The sequence below is a fragment of the Myripristis murdjan genome, chromosome 15 (assembly GCF_902150065.1).
Source record: "Myripristis murdjan chromosome 15, fMyrMur1.1, whole genome shotgun sequence".
NCBI classification, from domain to species: Eukaryota; Metazoa; Chordata; class Actinopteri; order Holocentriformes; family Holocentridae; genus Myripristis; species Myripristis murdjan.
In genome coordinates, this window is record NC_043994.1 from 25,861,413 (window position 1) to 25,875,431 (window position 14,019).

The following is a 14,019-nucleotide window of genomic DNA, read 5'->3' on the forward strand; positions in this document are numbered from 1 at the left end:
CGATATGGACGAACCCGCGGCGAAAAAGTCGAAAATCAGCTCAGCGGTTAACTATGGATTCAAAGCCGCCGAGCCGGATCAACTCTCCTGCGTACCGGCGGCCTCGGAGAGCAGAGAGGCAGCGGTGAGTTCCGCGCCGCCAGCGGAGAAGAAGACGGAGGTTGAGCCGGTGATGGCGGTGGAGCAGGCCCCGGCGGCGCTAGGCGGAGACAATGGACTTGGACTGCTGGTGTCAGAGCCGCACAAAACAGCAGTGAAAGTAGACGACAGCGCTGTGCTTGGGACAATCGGGGAGGCTGCAGGTACAAAGAAGAGCCTGAGATTAACGCAGGGGCTTGTCGGTTTTTTCTCAGATAGTGCGTAGTGATTGTTTTCCCAACTTGCCGGCTAGCTAACTGGCTAAACCCAGAGATAAGTTAGCCTACGGTGAGCTCAGTGCAGGGTAGGTGTCTGAGGCTGGAGAAGGGCACATTTAATTAACAGGCAAGCAACTCAGGCAAACACACACTTTCTGAATTTATAGCCCCACTGTGTTAAAGTGTGCTGGCAGCTTGGCGCTTGCTGGACTGTTTACATCTTGTCCCGTTCCCTGCGCTCGCGTTTGTTTTGAGTGTTGGTTATAACTGATGCTCACGTGCACTGTGCAACTGACAAGGTAATTAGTTCTGCACGATATGGACAGAGTTTCATACCTCGATGTTTATGCCATAGCGGTACGATATATGATATGACTATGGGTTCATATTTGCTTGAAACTCAAAGTGTAGCAGCATTGACAATTAAGCACTCTTCTAAAACAGCATTATAATACCAAATGGACATTTTAAAAATGCATTTAGTTCACAACATAAATTTAAAATTAAACGTTTTGCTGCAGCCTCTGCTCTGACACAATGCTTCAACAATGTTTTCAGTGTAACAACAGTGAACATTAAGCATTCTTGAAAAAACACCACAATGATATCAAATGATGTAGGAAATACAGTTACTTCACAAAGTATTGTACTGAACAACAGACCAGTCACTGTCTTAGGCCAATCCTAACGACAAATTTGATATCGCCCTTTTCCCGTTTCCTTTTGAGATCTTAATATCTTGCATGTTTATATAAGGATGTCATTCAGCTCTAATGAAAGAGTTCATTGTGATTTATCAATTTGCTGGTTTTTACTCATCTAATTGTGGTCCTTCTTTCTCTTTACTCAGATTTTCTCGGGCATGAGGAGCTTCCCTCCAACGGTCTAGCTCTCACTCCGGACCACATCAACGAGGAGGATGACAGATCCTCACATGCGAGCTCCAGTGACTGGACTCCTCAGCCTCAAATAGGTATTTAATAGGACTGTCAGGGACAATATGTTAATCTGTAGATTCGATATTATTATGATACTTGGGTACCAGTTCAATATGTATTGCGATTCTCATGTATTTCGATTCTACAAGTATTGTGATTTTTGTTTCTTGAATTATTCCATAGTTTGTTGATGTAAAGTTCCATAAAGCTGTGATTGTCCAAGACTGTTTAGGCCCAAGTGTGCAGAAATACATCACTTTAGAATACACAGAAATAACACATTTGTACTGCATGCAAACACCTGCAAGGTTTGCAGCACAAACTGCATGGGTTCAGATGAGATTATAAGGTGGGCATGTCTGCAAAGGGGAGACCCATGGGTGCCCACAGAACCCATTTTCTCTCAGATATCTTGAGGTCAGAGGTCCAGGGATGCCTTCGAAAAAAGATCATGCCATGTTTAAATCCGTTTGGGTTGCATCTGTGAGTACAAACAACTTGTGGCATGCTCTGTCCTTCACTAGGATCCTACAGTTTCATCCAACAACACATCAGAGAGACCGATCCGAGGACCATTCTGAAAGACTTGCTTCCCGAGACCGTGCTCCCTCCTGACTTAGACGATATGACATTGTGGCAGATAATCATCAACATCTCAGAGCCACCAAAAAGAAAGAAACGCAAGGATATTAACACCTTGGAGGATGTGGTCAGGCTACTCCACGAGAGTAAAAAGATCCTGGTGCTGACTGGTGCAGGGGTATGTAATGTAATCGCAGTGCCATCATGCTGTTGTGTTACAGAGTGCTGAAGTGGGAGTTTCGCTTTCGCTCTATTAAGACTGAATCTTTGCGCTCTATTTTTTCCCCCCAGGTGTCAGTTTCATGTGGAATACCAGACTTTCGCTCCAGAGATGGTATCTATGCCAGGCTTGCAGTAGATTTCCCTGATCTTCCAGACCCCCAAGCGATGTTTGATATCGAATATTTCAGGCGAGACCCAAGGCCTTTCTTCAAGTTTGCTAAGGTCTGTTAATGATGTCTTTTTTGTAACTGTGAGGTGTTATTGACTTTTATTTCACTTATCATCTAACTAGGTACAAGTAATGAAAAGTCCTTCATATATGCCTTCAAGATATTGTAATGTTGGTTTGTTTACAACTGGGAGTACTGAATGCATCCTCTTTATCACAGGAGATCTACCCTGGTCAGTTCCAGCCTTCACCCTGTCACAAATTTATATCTATGCTGGACAAGAAGGGGAAGCTCCTGCGCAATTACACACAAAATATAGACACATTAGAACAAGTGGCTGGAGTTCAGAGGATTATCCAGTGTCATGGTAAGTTTTATTTTTATCTAAAGCAGTTGTTCTCAACCTAGTGATGTCAAATTTGTTGGGTTGCAAGATGATTTATGGTGAAACCATTTCTACTCCACTTCAGCTCCATTGGGTTAGGGTTTTCTCTTTAACTTTTAACATTTTTTCTTCTGAAATACTTGGAAGATTGTTTTTTAAGTTTCCAGGTGACCTCTGATAATCAAATATTGCAACAGCCTGAAAAGGGGAAATCATTCTGAGGTTGAACTTTTCAACACTACGTATGTGGCTTGTCATGTGGGTGTTGCCAGGAGGAACCCCTGATCTAAACACGGGGCCTTGTTTGTTGTTTGTAATACTCCCATGATGATCAGTTGCTAATAATGCTGTTGTTTCAGGGTCGTTTGCAACCGCGTCCTGTCTCGTCTGCAAACACAAAGTGGATTGTGAGGCTGTGAGGGAAGACATCTTTAACCAGGTACTTGGTAAAGAGCTTGTTACATTGTGTTGCAGGATGACAGGTTTAATCGAAAAGCAATCAAAATTGGGAAAATTTATCACTGACATTTTCAAATCACAAAAAAAATTTCTTTAAAGGTCAACTGTGTCCACATTTAGACTCAACTGTTAAAAATGTGGAATAAGCACTTAATTTTTGAGTGAGTCTGGCAACATGAGCCACGTTGACTCAACTATCAAATTACTGCTTATTCTACAGATTTGGTTAGTTGAGTCTGAAGGGTCCTCACTTCAACCGACCCTCGGTAATTTTGCACACTGGTTTTGCTTTTAGTCCGCCTTATATGATGCTCTCTGGTGTTGTATTTCCACACACATGCAGTTAAAACATTTAAAGCAAAAGTACTGTAATGAAAGTGTTATGTTCTACCTTCACGGTACATCAAGTTAGGCTTATAGAACATTATTTTAAAAATTATTCAGCCCTGAAATTATGTCAAGGGCACCTGGCTCCAGTTCACTGTGCTCTTATTGAGGCAGAATATCTTCCTTTTTGCAGGTTGTCCCTCGCTGTCCACGGTGTCCAGAAGATATCCCCTTGGCAATCATGAAACCTGATATTGTCTTCTTTGGAGAAAATCTTCCAGAGATGTTCCACAGAGCCATGAAGCAGGACAAGGACGAGGTGGACCTCTTGATAGTCATCGGCTCTTCACTTAAAGTCCGACCAGTTGCTCTCATTCCCAGTACGTGTTTTTTGGTCAGATTCATGCAGTAAACAATAGTTTCTTTATTGCTCATGTGGTAAATTCAAGCATTTATAAGAGCTGGCATCTTTTCTTTTTTTTTCCCCCACCCAGACTCCATTCCTCATGAAGTGCCTCAGGTCTTGATCAACAGGGAGCAGCTTCCTCACCTCAACTTTGACGTGGAGCTGCTCGGGGACTGCGACGTCATTGTCAATGAGCTCTGTCACCGCTTGGGCGGAGACTTTGAGCAGCTCTGCTATAACACTGTAAGACTCAATGAGATCACAGAGAAACCCCCTCGATTACCGACTCCCACAGATCAGCCACCGTGCGAGGCCTTGTCTGCTTCCAGCGATGCGGTGCAGGAGGAACAGAAGCAACACAGTACAGACTCTGTAGACAAGCCTTCGGAAGAGACAGAAAGTCTGAATGTCACAGAAACTCCCGCGGAGAATGATTCGCCTGAGGAGTCTTGTCCGCAGGCTCAGCGTCCCAGCGAAGAGACAGCCGAGCCTTCGGAGACGCCAACAGACGACACGCCGAGAGAAGAGGGTGCTGAAGTAAAAGGCCAAAACTCCAACCTTGAAGTTCGTCGGCGATGCTGGATGAGTCGAATCAACAGAAGTCCAATCAGCAAACGCCTTGAGAGTAAGCTTTAGACTTTGGTGACACCCTTAGTCTTGATGATGATGATTTATACTTTATTGTCTGGCAGGTGTGGCGTAGGGAAGGATTATTCACTAGTGCAAACCAACAGGATATCAGTTACAGAGAGACACAGTTTTATTTGAAGGGATAGGTGGATGAGAGAGGATGTGTAAAGATTTGTGAGGGTTTTACTGGTTGAAATTTTAATTTAGTACAGTAGTAAGATACTCTGTTTTACAGGAAGTAGAAGTCTTGGGGTCACTTCACTGGGACTTTAAAACACAAGCATGATCCCACACATATACTTCATCAACAACATTAATGAAGTTTTAGCAGGATTTTAATGCAGAAATTCAAAGCACAGTAATAACACAATGGAGTGTCCAGTCAACTTTCATACTTGTCCATTTTAATCCAAATTCTAAATTGATTGTATTGTTCCTCCCCAGCATGCCAGTACCTATTTCAAGCACCAAATCACTACATTTTCCACGGAGCGGAGGTTTACTCCGACTCAGAAGACGAGACGTCGACCTCCTGCGGGAGCGAGAGCGAGGAGTCAGAGTGCAGCGCGGACGGGATGGAAGAGGACAGCGAGCCCGAGGAGGCGGGCGTGCTGGCGGCGGACGGAGAGGCTTGCCTCAGAGAGACAATACCACACATTCTAGCCAGCGAGGCCATGTCAAGTGTGCAGACAGACAGTTCTTCTGAAAATATTCAGAGCACCACACACCTTTAAATGTAAACTACCCAGTCGACAAAGCACTAATTGTCTTTTTTTTTATATACATGTATATATATATATATATAAATATATATATATATATATATATGTTTCGTATATTTTTGACTCATCGACCTTACTATTAATTTTCATAAAGTTGAGATTGAGTGACAACTTTGTGTGAATACCCAACAAGTTCATTCTTTTGTTTTTCTTGTTCACCTTTCTGTGCCCAGTTTGGTCACATGCATTGTGTCTGAAAGCTCATACTGTATACTGCTTACTAAATAGGATGCAGTAGTTTTTGTTTTTGTATTTCGTTCAAGAGGTTCATCTCAGTTTGCATTCACATTCTTGAGAAAATTTCACTGTTGCTCTCATCCGGAGCTGCTTACAGTAGAATAAGCTTTAATTCCTAGATTGCAACCATTGCAAGCAAAGGTCAATCTCAGTCCATAATGTGACATCTTCTGTGGTCTCATGATGTGTTTGATAATTGCTTCATGTTACCTACATGAAATATGGAAAATATTGTAAACCTGCTGCCTATTAAATAGTGGGTACTATGAGTTTCAGACACAGACATGAATGATCTTCAGATGGTTTACTTGAATGCATTTTTTGACCTGCAATACAAACAGTGCAGCTCTGCCCTTCCATTAAGGGTAAATACTGAAAAAGAAACCATACTCTTCGATTTAGACCAAAGAACACATCATCGACCCTCTTAAGTTGTCATAAGCTTTGTGTTTAACCTGTCATTTAAATTTAAATCTTGGAAAAATATAACTATTGACAAGGTTTTCCTTCTGACATGTGGCAGCTACTTTTTATGGTCAGGCCTCTTATTTTTATACTCTAACGTGAGACATACTCAGCAAAGAGTAGATGATAGTTTTTATTGTAAAAAATTATACGCCTTAGGACTATATTCAATGAGTTGACATTGAACAAATGGCACTTTTTGTTTTCCTTACAAAACCGGTTTTGTTGCCCATGTCACTTTTCATAAAGCAGAAAGTTAAGAGAATTTTCATTCATTATACATAGGAGTCTGCTGCCTGTAAAAATTCAAAATTCAGTAATGTTGGTAGGTAGACAATATTTGAGCCAATTTGTGTTGGATACATGTCTAAACCAACATCATTCACATGCCATTTTATTTAAACGTAATGTTTTGTTTACGGTTTAAGGGAATAAGGAATTTTTACATTATTATTATAGTTGTTCATTATCTCTTATGGGGTTTATTATAAGTAAAAAGCCTCTTTAAACACTGTTCATGCATTTCCATTATTTCTTTTGCAGCCGCTTTGTGTCCAAATTAATATGCATCACTTCAGTGACGAGGTGGTGTCAGTGCAGACCTGAGCAGTGCGCCCCTTGGCGTCTTTGAGCTGATGCAGCCTTTTCTCCTCCATGTTTAAAGAACCACCAGAGAGTATGAGCGAAATGAGATGGTTCAGGCTTACTTCCGTCTTCGCAGAAATCGTAGCGAAGTTAGTCAAACGCTTATTGCTCTTGCCTGGGAGTCACCAAGCGTCACATTTAGTCTGACATGAGTTAATTGTAACGATTTTTTTTACATAGCAAGTTAATGGTACATTTAAAATTTTAATTAGCCACTAAACGTATATAAAACGGCATAGAAATCAGTTCACACTGTAAAGAAGCGGGCTGTCCAGATTCGCGCATGCTCAGTGTGATGCGTATATGTTCCGTGTCCGTGTTATCCGTTAAGGTCTTGGTTAGTTCCCACATGAAATAGCGGCTGCAGTCTTTTGATAGCTAGCTAAACAGCGAACCCATTAGCAGTTAGTGACATTTGTACATTATTTCGGCTATACCAGCTGACAAATATCCGTTTCACAGAGGCAGGTACCTTAATTAGCCTAACAGTCTTTGGAACTACATTGCCCTGTTTCCTCGGTAGTGTGGTGATGCGACGTGTCGTAAAATTTCAGTTAACCACAACCCCAACGAGCGAGATGGACACTCCAAGAGACGCTTGACACTTTCGGTGTTTTAGCTTGATTTCTCAGTCGAAATGCTTGTCCATTAACGGGCTTCGTTGACTCACGGACGCGTGTGATGAACATGGAGGACATGGACGAGGACCGTTTGGACATGAACGACGACCACAACCACAACTGTTTCGCGAGCAGCGACAACGTCCACCCGTATCTGAGACACCAGCTGACGGATGTAACAACGGTTCCCCAACCGCTGCTGTGCTCCGCGGTGCCCGGAGGAGAGCCGCCGGGTGGGGGGAGGCAGTGGCCCGGCGGCGGCACCGGTGCACCGCGATTTATGGACTCAGACTCGAGCAGTGAGAGCGAAGTCAGCGAGACGGACTGCACCGCTCCGTCCTGCTCTGTAGCCGGGAAATTCACCCTCAACTCCGCTTCAAAGTTTCGTAAGTTTCCCCCAAGCAGGCCGGTTCAGCGGTCAGTTAGCCGGCCTAGTCGGCTGCTAACTCGCCTCCTCCTGTACCGTTTGTCACTGTGCTGTTTGTCTACAAAGTCACCGGCCAGCTCCAATAACACCAATAATGCACTGTGTGGAGATTAATGCTCATCCTTTTACTTTGGGCAAGAAAATAAGAGTTTTGGTCTGTAAGGCCTTATGAAGAACCATGTGCTTACAGGTCAAGCCATTTGACAAAGTATTAATAAAACCGATGCCTGATACACTACTCACAAAAAGTTAGGGGTATTTGGCTTTTGGGTGAAATTTATGGAAAATGTAAAATGTTCACGCTACAGTGATATTATATCATGAAAGTAGGGCATTTTAGTAGAAGCATACACTGGTGATTTCCTCATTTCAAACAATTTCTTGAAACAAAAGCCAACAACAGTGGTGGGTATACCACAACAAAAAATGTCAGTGTCAATAACTTGTCATGTGCCCTTGAGCATCAATTACAGCTTGACAACGACATCTCATGCTGTTCACAAGTCGACTTATTGTCTGCTGAGGCATGGCATCCCACTCTTCTTGAAGGGCGGCCCTCAGGACATTGAGGTTCTGGGGTACAGAGCTCCAAGCCTCTACACGGCGACTCAGCTGATCCCATAGGTTTTCTATGGGATTCAGGTCTGGAGAAAGTGCAGGCCACTCCATTTGAGGTACCCCAGTCTCCAGCAGCCGTTCCCTAATGATACGACTTCGATGAGCTGGAGCATCAAACACCTGATGTGAATTTTGCAGTTAAACTCCTTGTTAGAGAACAGCAACTTGTGCAAAACGTACTGAAACATTGAACAGTTGGACATGTGCATTCAAAAGTTTACAGAAGGTCACATTAAGTTCACCTGTAAAGGTTATAATGCATTTTAGGTTCATCCTGAAATTTCACCCGAAAGCCGAATATCCCTAACTTCTTGTGAGTAGTGTAGGTAGCAACCAAATAACCCTAACAGCACACAAAAAATGACTGTTACTAGGCAAAGGGGACATGAATAAGTAAAGAAAAGTGTTTCACATAGGAATAAATAGATGAATAAAATAATGATTCAGGTGCTGCCCAGATAAGGAAACAGTCTCATATAGCAATTAGTTAACTTAATTCTGCAAAAGTCCAAAATAATATAGTGAAATTATGCCTACAGTAAAAGCTCATCATTGCAGACAAACTGTTTCCCCCAGTGTCAGGTGTCTCAGCTGGGAATACTGACCTAAGGGGACAAAATTAAAAAAAAGAAGAAAAAAAAAAAAGAAGAAGTACATCCTAGTTTTTTATTTAATTATTTAGGAATTTAATATTTTGACTTAGATGTTCAGTTTAACAGTTATCCACTTTCTAGTAAAGTCAAAGATTGTGTGTGTGTGTGTGTGTGTGTGTGTGTGTGAGTGAGTGAGGTGGTGTTGGGGGTTCATATTTTGGACGATTCATTGGCTATTGGCTTTTTCCCGCCCCAAAGTATCATTATCATATCAGCCTTTAAAAAATCCAATATCAGTCGACCTCTTCTTGGTGTGCTTCCAAACTTGGCCAGCTCCTCTCTCCTCTTTTTTTTTTTAAAAATTCAGTTTTGAATGCAATGGCTGTAGAAGACTACCGGAAAAATCACTGGCCAAACCTGGAGAAGGTGATTGATCTTCTACTCATTCAAAAACCCACGGACCACATCTCCATTTCTTATGCACAGATATACAGGTGAGACAATACAAGTAGGAAATAAAAAACTACCTATCTTGAATTTAAATCATGAAGACAGGCAAAAAGTCCAAATCTGGCAACACATAGAGGCAAATGAACTCTGAAAGATGGCTCAGTGTCTGCAGGACAATGTCCCAGGTTCAAATCTGGCCATGGGCTTTTGTTTCATGGTATTCTCCTTTCTATCCCCGGTTTTCTGTCTCTCTTAACTGGGGACTCCTAAATTAGACAGAACGCCATAAAATAATGCCTTGCACATCACTGATAGTTGTTTGGATTTATCGTCTTACATGAAACAGTGGATTGCTTTATGAAATTGCGAGTCGATTAAGCTTCTCACTGACTTTGTTTTTTCCAGTTACGTCTACAAGTGTGTCTGTCAACAGCACTCTGAGCTTCTCTACAATGATTTGACATCGAAAATCACAGCTCATCTGCAGCGCGTCTCCTCACATTTACAGGTAAGGAAGAGCTGGCACCTATGAATATGTGCCAAATAGGCCTTTGATTGTTTTAAATAATGTAACTCATTGTCAAGCTGTTTTGTTAAATGTAATGTTTTTTTGTTTTGTTTTTTATGCTGGACCCCAGGAAGAACAGCTAGGTTAATGGGAATCCTATCAGTAATCAAACTAACAATAGGGAGAGTAATGCTTTTATTTTGTTTTGTCTCTCCAGGCCAGTCCACCTGAGGACTTCATCGAGAACTTCAACCTTGCACTGACCCAATACACGGCTTCCCTTCAGTGTATAGTTCCTGTATTTATGTACATGGTATGCATCTTCTTGAGAAGCATATTGTAAAATGCTTGTTTATATGAACCATGACGTTTTCAAGGACATTTTGAAAGATGCTTGGCTGTCTTGCACACTGACTCCGGTGCAGGCTGTGGAGAGTCTCTTACAGGGTGTCCATCTTTTTTCATGTATGTTTTCAGAACAAGTTCTATATTGAGACAAAGCTAAACAGAGACCTAAGGGAGGATCTGATGAAGCTGTTTGCAGATCATGTTGCAGAAAAACACGTGAACACACTGATGCGTGAGTATAGCGCTTCACTTCACTTCGTGGCTTCTTTGCTGTCAAATATTTTGAATTATTATGACACACTCATGATGTCTAAAAATGATTCCTCTGAGCTTGTTGAGTTAACTGTCAACATGTACCAGAGGGGCTCACCAACTTTCCGTCTTCTGGACTGTAGTCCTTCCATCCTTTTGCCTGAATCAAAAGCTCACTTTTGTCCCAATCTGTAACCCGTAGCCTTTTCTATATACCGGTAAGAATAGGACGTGTGGTTCAAGACGGGGACGCAAAGCCACCCTGAGAGGATACAGGCTTTTGCCAACATGAATAACACCTGTAACTCTTAACTGTTTCCCTTTTCTAGCTCTTCTCATCAAAGCCCATTCCATGCCCTTTCAAGTCCAACCCTCAACCATGGCCAGTGTGGTGAAAGGCCTGTACAGTCTGCGGCCAGGTCAGAAACTTTATGTGCTCCCTTATTTGACCTAACTGACTCACTTAACAGAGCAGCCCAACAAAATACTCAATTCAAATAAAATGTAATGTCCTGGTCTAACATTAAATACAGTAATATGATTATGTGCTTTGAAAGTCATTAAATAGTTAAATTTGGATTTGGGATGTCTTGTTTTCAACATAAATTTTGAATCAAATTTAATTTATCCATCTATTTCTTTTTGTCAAAATGAGTCAAACTCCTGCATCAGAGTCAACATGATGTTAGAAAACCCACTGAAGCTAATCCTCACCTGCTGGGAGGATGACCCTGCTCACGTAATTCTTACCTGTAGGGAGAAATCCATAAACCTCTTGTACTCCCCTGTTGTAAGTTTTGTGGAAAATAAGTTCTGGTTAGATTTATGCTCTATAACCTAAAGGAAATTGTTAAAATAATTGTTCATACAATCATTAATAGCCAACCATATTCATACCTAAAACTGACCTCTGACTTGGACCAAATATGTGCCACTTAACTTTATACTTACCTTCAATGCTGATTTGAATAAGAAAACAAGACGATTTGTCAAAAAGGTCTCAAACTTAATTAAAATGATCTTTTAAAAGGTTAAATTTAAACACACAGACTTAGGCTAGAATAACAACACTGAGGTTGTATCACACTGTGTCAACGCCTCCGGAACTGAAAACAGGAGTTTCACTAGTTTTGTTTTCATAATTTCAGTATTGACTCTGTACCTAAAGATACGTTCTTGTGACATCACTAGTTGCACTACACATGTTCACTAAATTCACTATTAAGGACGAGCTGTTTTCCTGGTTCAGGTTGGGCTCAGTTAGCCCCGGCTCTCTTCTCTGGATTTATTCCCCAAATCAACCCTCCTGCTGTGGAGTCTCAGCTGTCTGACTACGCCGCTCACGACCAGAAGCTGCAGATGGAGCTCTTCATGAACGGATTCCCACGGTCAGTTTCCTGAGGCTTTAGGGCTCTGATGGCTGCTAGTCACAGCCACTGTTTGCTAGCCAGGGAACAGAGAGTGGCTCAAATTCCACATCATTTTCCCAGTGTTCCCATGGATCATGGAATTTATGGAAAGTCATTGAATTTTGAAAGTCCACTCCGAATAGAGAACTGAATGCATTTTTGTGACAAGTAGTTAAATATGTTAAATATCATGGAATTTTGTCAGCCCCGTTTAAAAGAGCCACTAGTTATTCACCAAACGTTTGTTTTGCATTGTCAATATTATTTTCACTACCCTGAAAATAATACATTGAACTCATGGAAACTTTTTTTTGTGTTCAAACAAAATAACAGACTTTAAGATTTAATCTTGAAGACCTTTGAATCTGAACTGTGTTTAACTGTTTTGATCAAGGAAAAATATGTCATACATTTATATAGTCCATGGAAATTCAACAGGGAATTTTACATTTGAGATGTTTTGTTTTGTTTTCTGCTAATTGACTTTGCTCATGTTTTTCCAGGGGGGACCAATCTCGTAAGCGGGCCAGCGAGGACTCCTGATGGATAGGTCCAGCATCGCCAGACAATGTCTCAAAATTATCACTGTGCCTCCCACATCTTTATCCGCAACTGGCTCATTGCACTAGGTACAATGTTAACAATGTCTCGTTTTCATCTGTCCGAACTCAAGGTCAGAAAACACTGTGAACAATAAAAATGTCCTGATGTTGAGTCGCCGAGCAGCGATGGAATATTTTTCTTAGACCACATCGCTCTGAACAGCACAGTGTTCCCAGTATGGTGCTTTCCGGCTTGATCTGAAAGCACCCACCGTCATTATTTGTTAGCTGCTACTGGTTATGCTTGGAGGGATTTATCCATATTTTTTCTTCATGTGAAGAGTGCCTTTTGCATGTCTGTGCTCGTCAGACATGAAGAGGAATGGCTTGATAATGGATTCTTCATTCCCATCTTTTAACATGGGGACTGTCCTTGATAAACTGGGCTAATCAAGTCTCAACACTGCTGCTACTAAGACTGTTGATATGTTAACAGCCATAGGTTTCACTCACTGTAACTCACTTGTTCCATTCAAACAGAATCAATACATATCACAAAAAGCTAGATGCAAACTCACTGAAAAAGGGTCATAGAATCTTACAACTTTAGCATCTTTTCTCCTTTTGGCAAGAAATGGATGTAACAGAGGAAATAAGAACTGCAGATTTCAGCGTTGACTCTTTGTTTTCTTCAACTTGTTGCCTTCAGAATGTAGGTAAACCAGGTTGTATTCTCCAGGCATGCCAAAGAGGATTTGAAGTGCTTTTTCCCTTTTTTATAATGCATTTGGAATCAAACTGATGGTGTGTTGTTGCTGCTGTACAGGTTATTGTACCAAGTCACTGAGCCAGTTAAATTTACGCAACTAATTTTGGTTGACCCGATCGTCCATCAGGCCTGAGTCAAATAGTAATTTGAGATATTATTTATGGTTTATTTTGACTCGGGTGCAGGATGGGTGGGGTTTGCCTCATAGGATATTAAACTAAGCACCACAAAACTTAGACAGAGAAGTTTTTGAAAATCTCTTGGGTAGGTTTGGCAACTTAACTGAATTATTCCCATACTATAAATGCTGCCAACCTTGTTACTCTATTGATGTCAAAATAAAACAAAAACTATATGAAAATACTGTTTGACTCAGGTCTGATGTAGTTACCCGTCACATAGCCCTAACATGTACAGCCTATAAATGTTGTAAATAGATGTTGTCCGCATGGTGATCAGTATACACTAGCTACTGTCACAGATCAATTTTTGTTAAAAGTTCAACTTGAATAGCAGTATTTGATACAAGGTCTTACACTGTTTTAAGTGTAATTAGATGCTCAGGCTCGCTGTGTCTTTTTTGTTTCCCTCTGTTGGTGTTGGAAATGGTTCTCTCATTGTCTTATGTACAGACTGTTTCAAATAAACTAATTTCATTAATTATGCATCACTGGCTGGAGAACTGACTCCCCTACCCACCTTCCCCTTCCCCTTCCCCCACACTGAGGCTCATAAAGGCAGGTCTTAAGAGAAGTAGTCCTGTTTCATAAGGGATCATCGTAGTAAAGCTGATCAAATGTAGTAGTATATATGTTGAACACATAGTGTACACACAGTATTGCATGTTAATTTATACAATTTTGTTTGAGCATACAGTGC

The 14,019-nt window shown here is 41.4% G+C and overlaps 2 protein-coding genes across 3 annotated transcripts in view; both read left to right on the top strand.

Moving 5' to 3' along the window:
- sirt1 (sirtuin 1) overlaps positions 1 to 6,468 on the top strand; it is a 6,581-nt gene extending 113 nt beyond the window's left edge. Inside the window, exons 1-10 of one of the 2 annotated variants that reach the window (XM_030070910.1) lie at positions 1 to 302; positions 1,207 to 1,329; positions 1,819 to 2,054; positions 2,168 to 2,320; positions 2,488 to 2,635; positions 3,013 to 3,092; positions 3,633 to 3,819; positions 3,934 to 4,470; positions 4,920 to 5,251; positions 5,297 to 6,468. The exon at positions 1 to 302 is cut by the window's left edge and continues 113 nt beyond it. In XM_030070910.1, the coding sequence (XP_029926770.1) occupies positions 1 to 302; positions 1,207 to 1,329; positions 1,819 to 2,054; positions 2,168 to 2,320; positions 2,488 to 2,635; positions 3,013 to 3,092; positions 3,633 to 3,819; positions 3,934 to 4,470; positions 4,920 to 5,209 (2,056 nt within the window). In that variant the 3' untranslated portion in view covers positions 5,210 to 5,251; positions 5,297 to 6,468. Of the gene's footprint in view, positions 303 to 1,206; positions 1,330 to 1,818; positions 2,055 to 2,167; positions 2,321 to 2,487; positions 2,636 to 3,012; positions 3,093 to 3,632; positions 3,820 to 3,933; positions 4,471 to 4,919 lie in introns of both variants that reach the window. The other variant, XM_030070909.1, reaches the window with a different exon arrangement.
- A 425-nt stretch (positions 6,469 to 6,893) lies between these two features.
- Positions 6,894 to 13,810, top strand: cacul1 (CDK2 associated cullin domain 1). Its single transcript, XM_030071097.1, has 8 exons — positions 6,894 to 7,610; positions 9,230 to 9,356; positions 9,718 to 9,820; positions 10,038 to 10,133; positions 10,298 to 10,400; positions 10,750 to 10,839; positions 11,670 to 11,808; positions 12,333 to 13,810. Exons 1-8 carry the CDS (start codon positions 7,286 to 7,288, stop codon positions 12,370 to 12,372), a joined length of 1,023 nt encoding a protein of 340 aa, XP_029926957.1. The 5' UTR covers positions 6,894 to 7,285; the 3' UTR covers positions 12,373 to 13,810.
- The last annotated feature ends 209 nt before the right edge of the window (positions 13,811 to 14,019 follow it).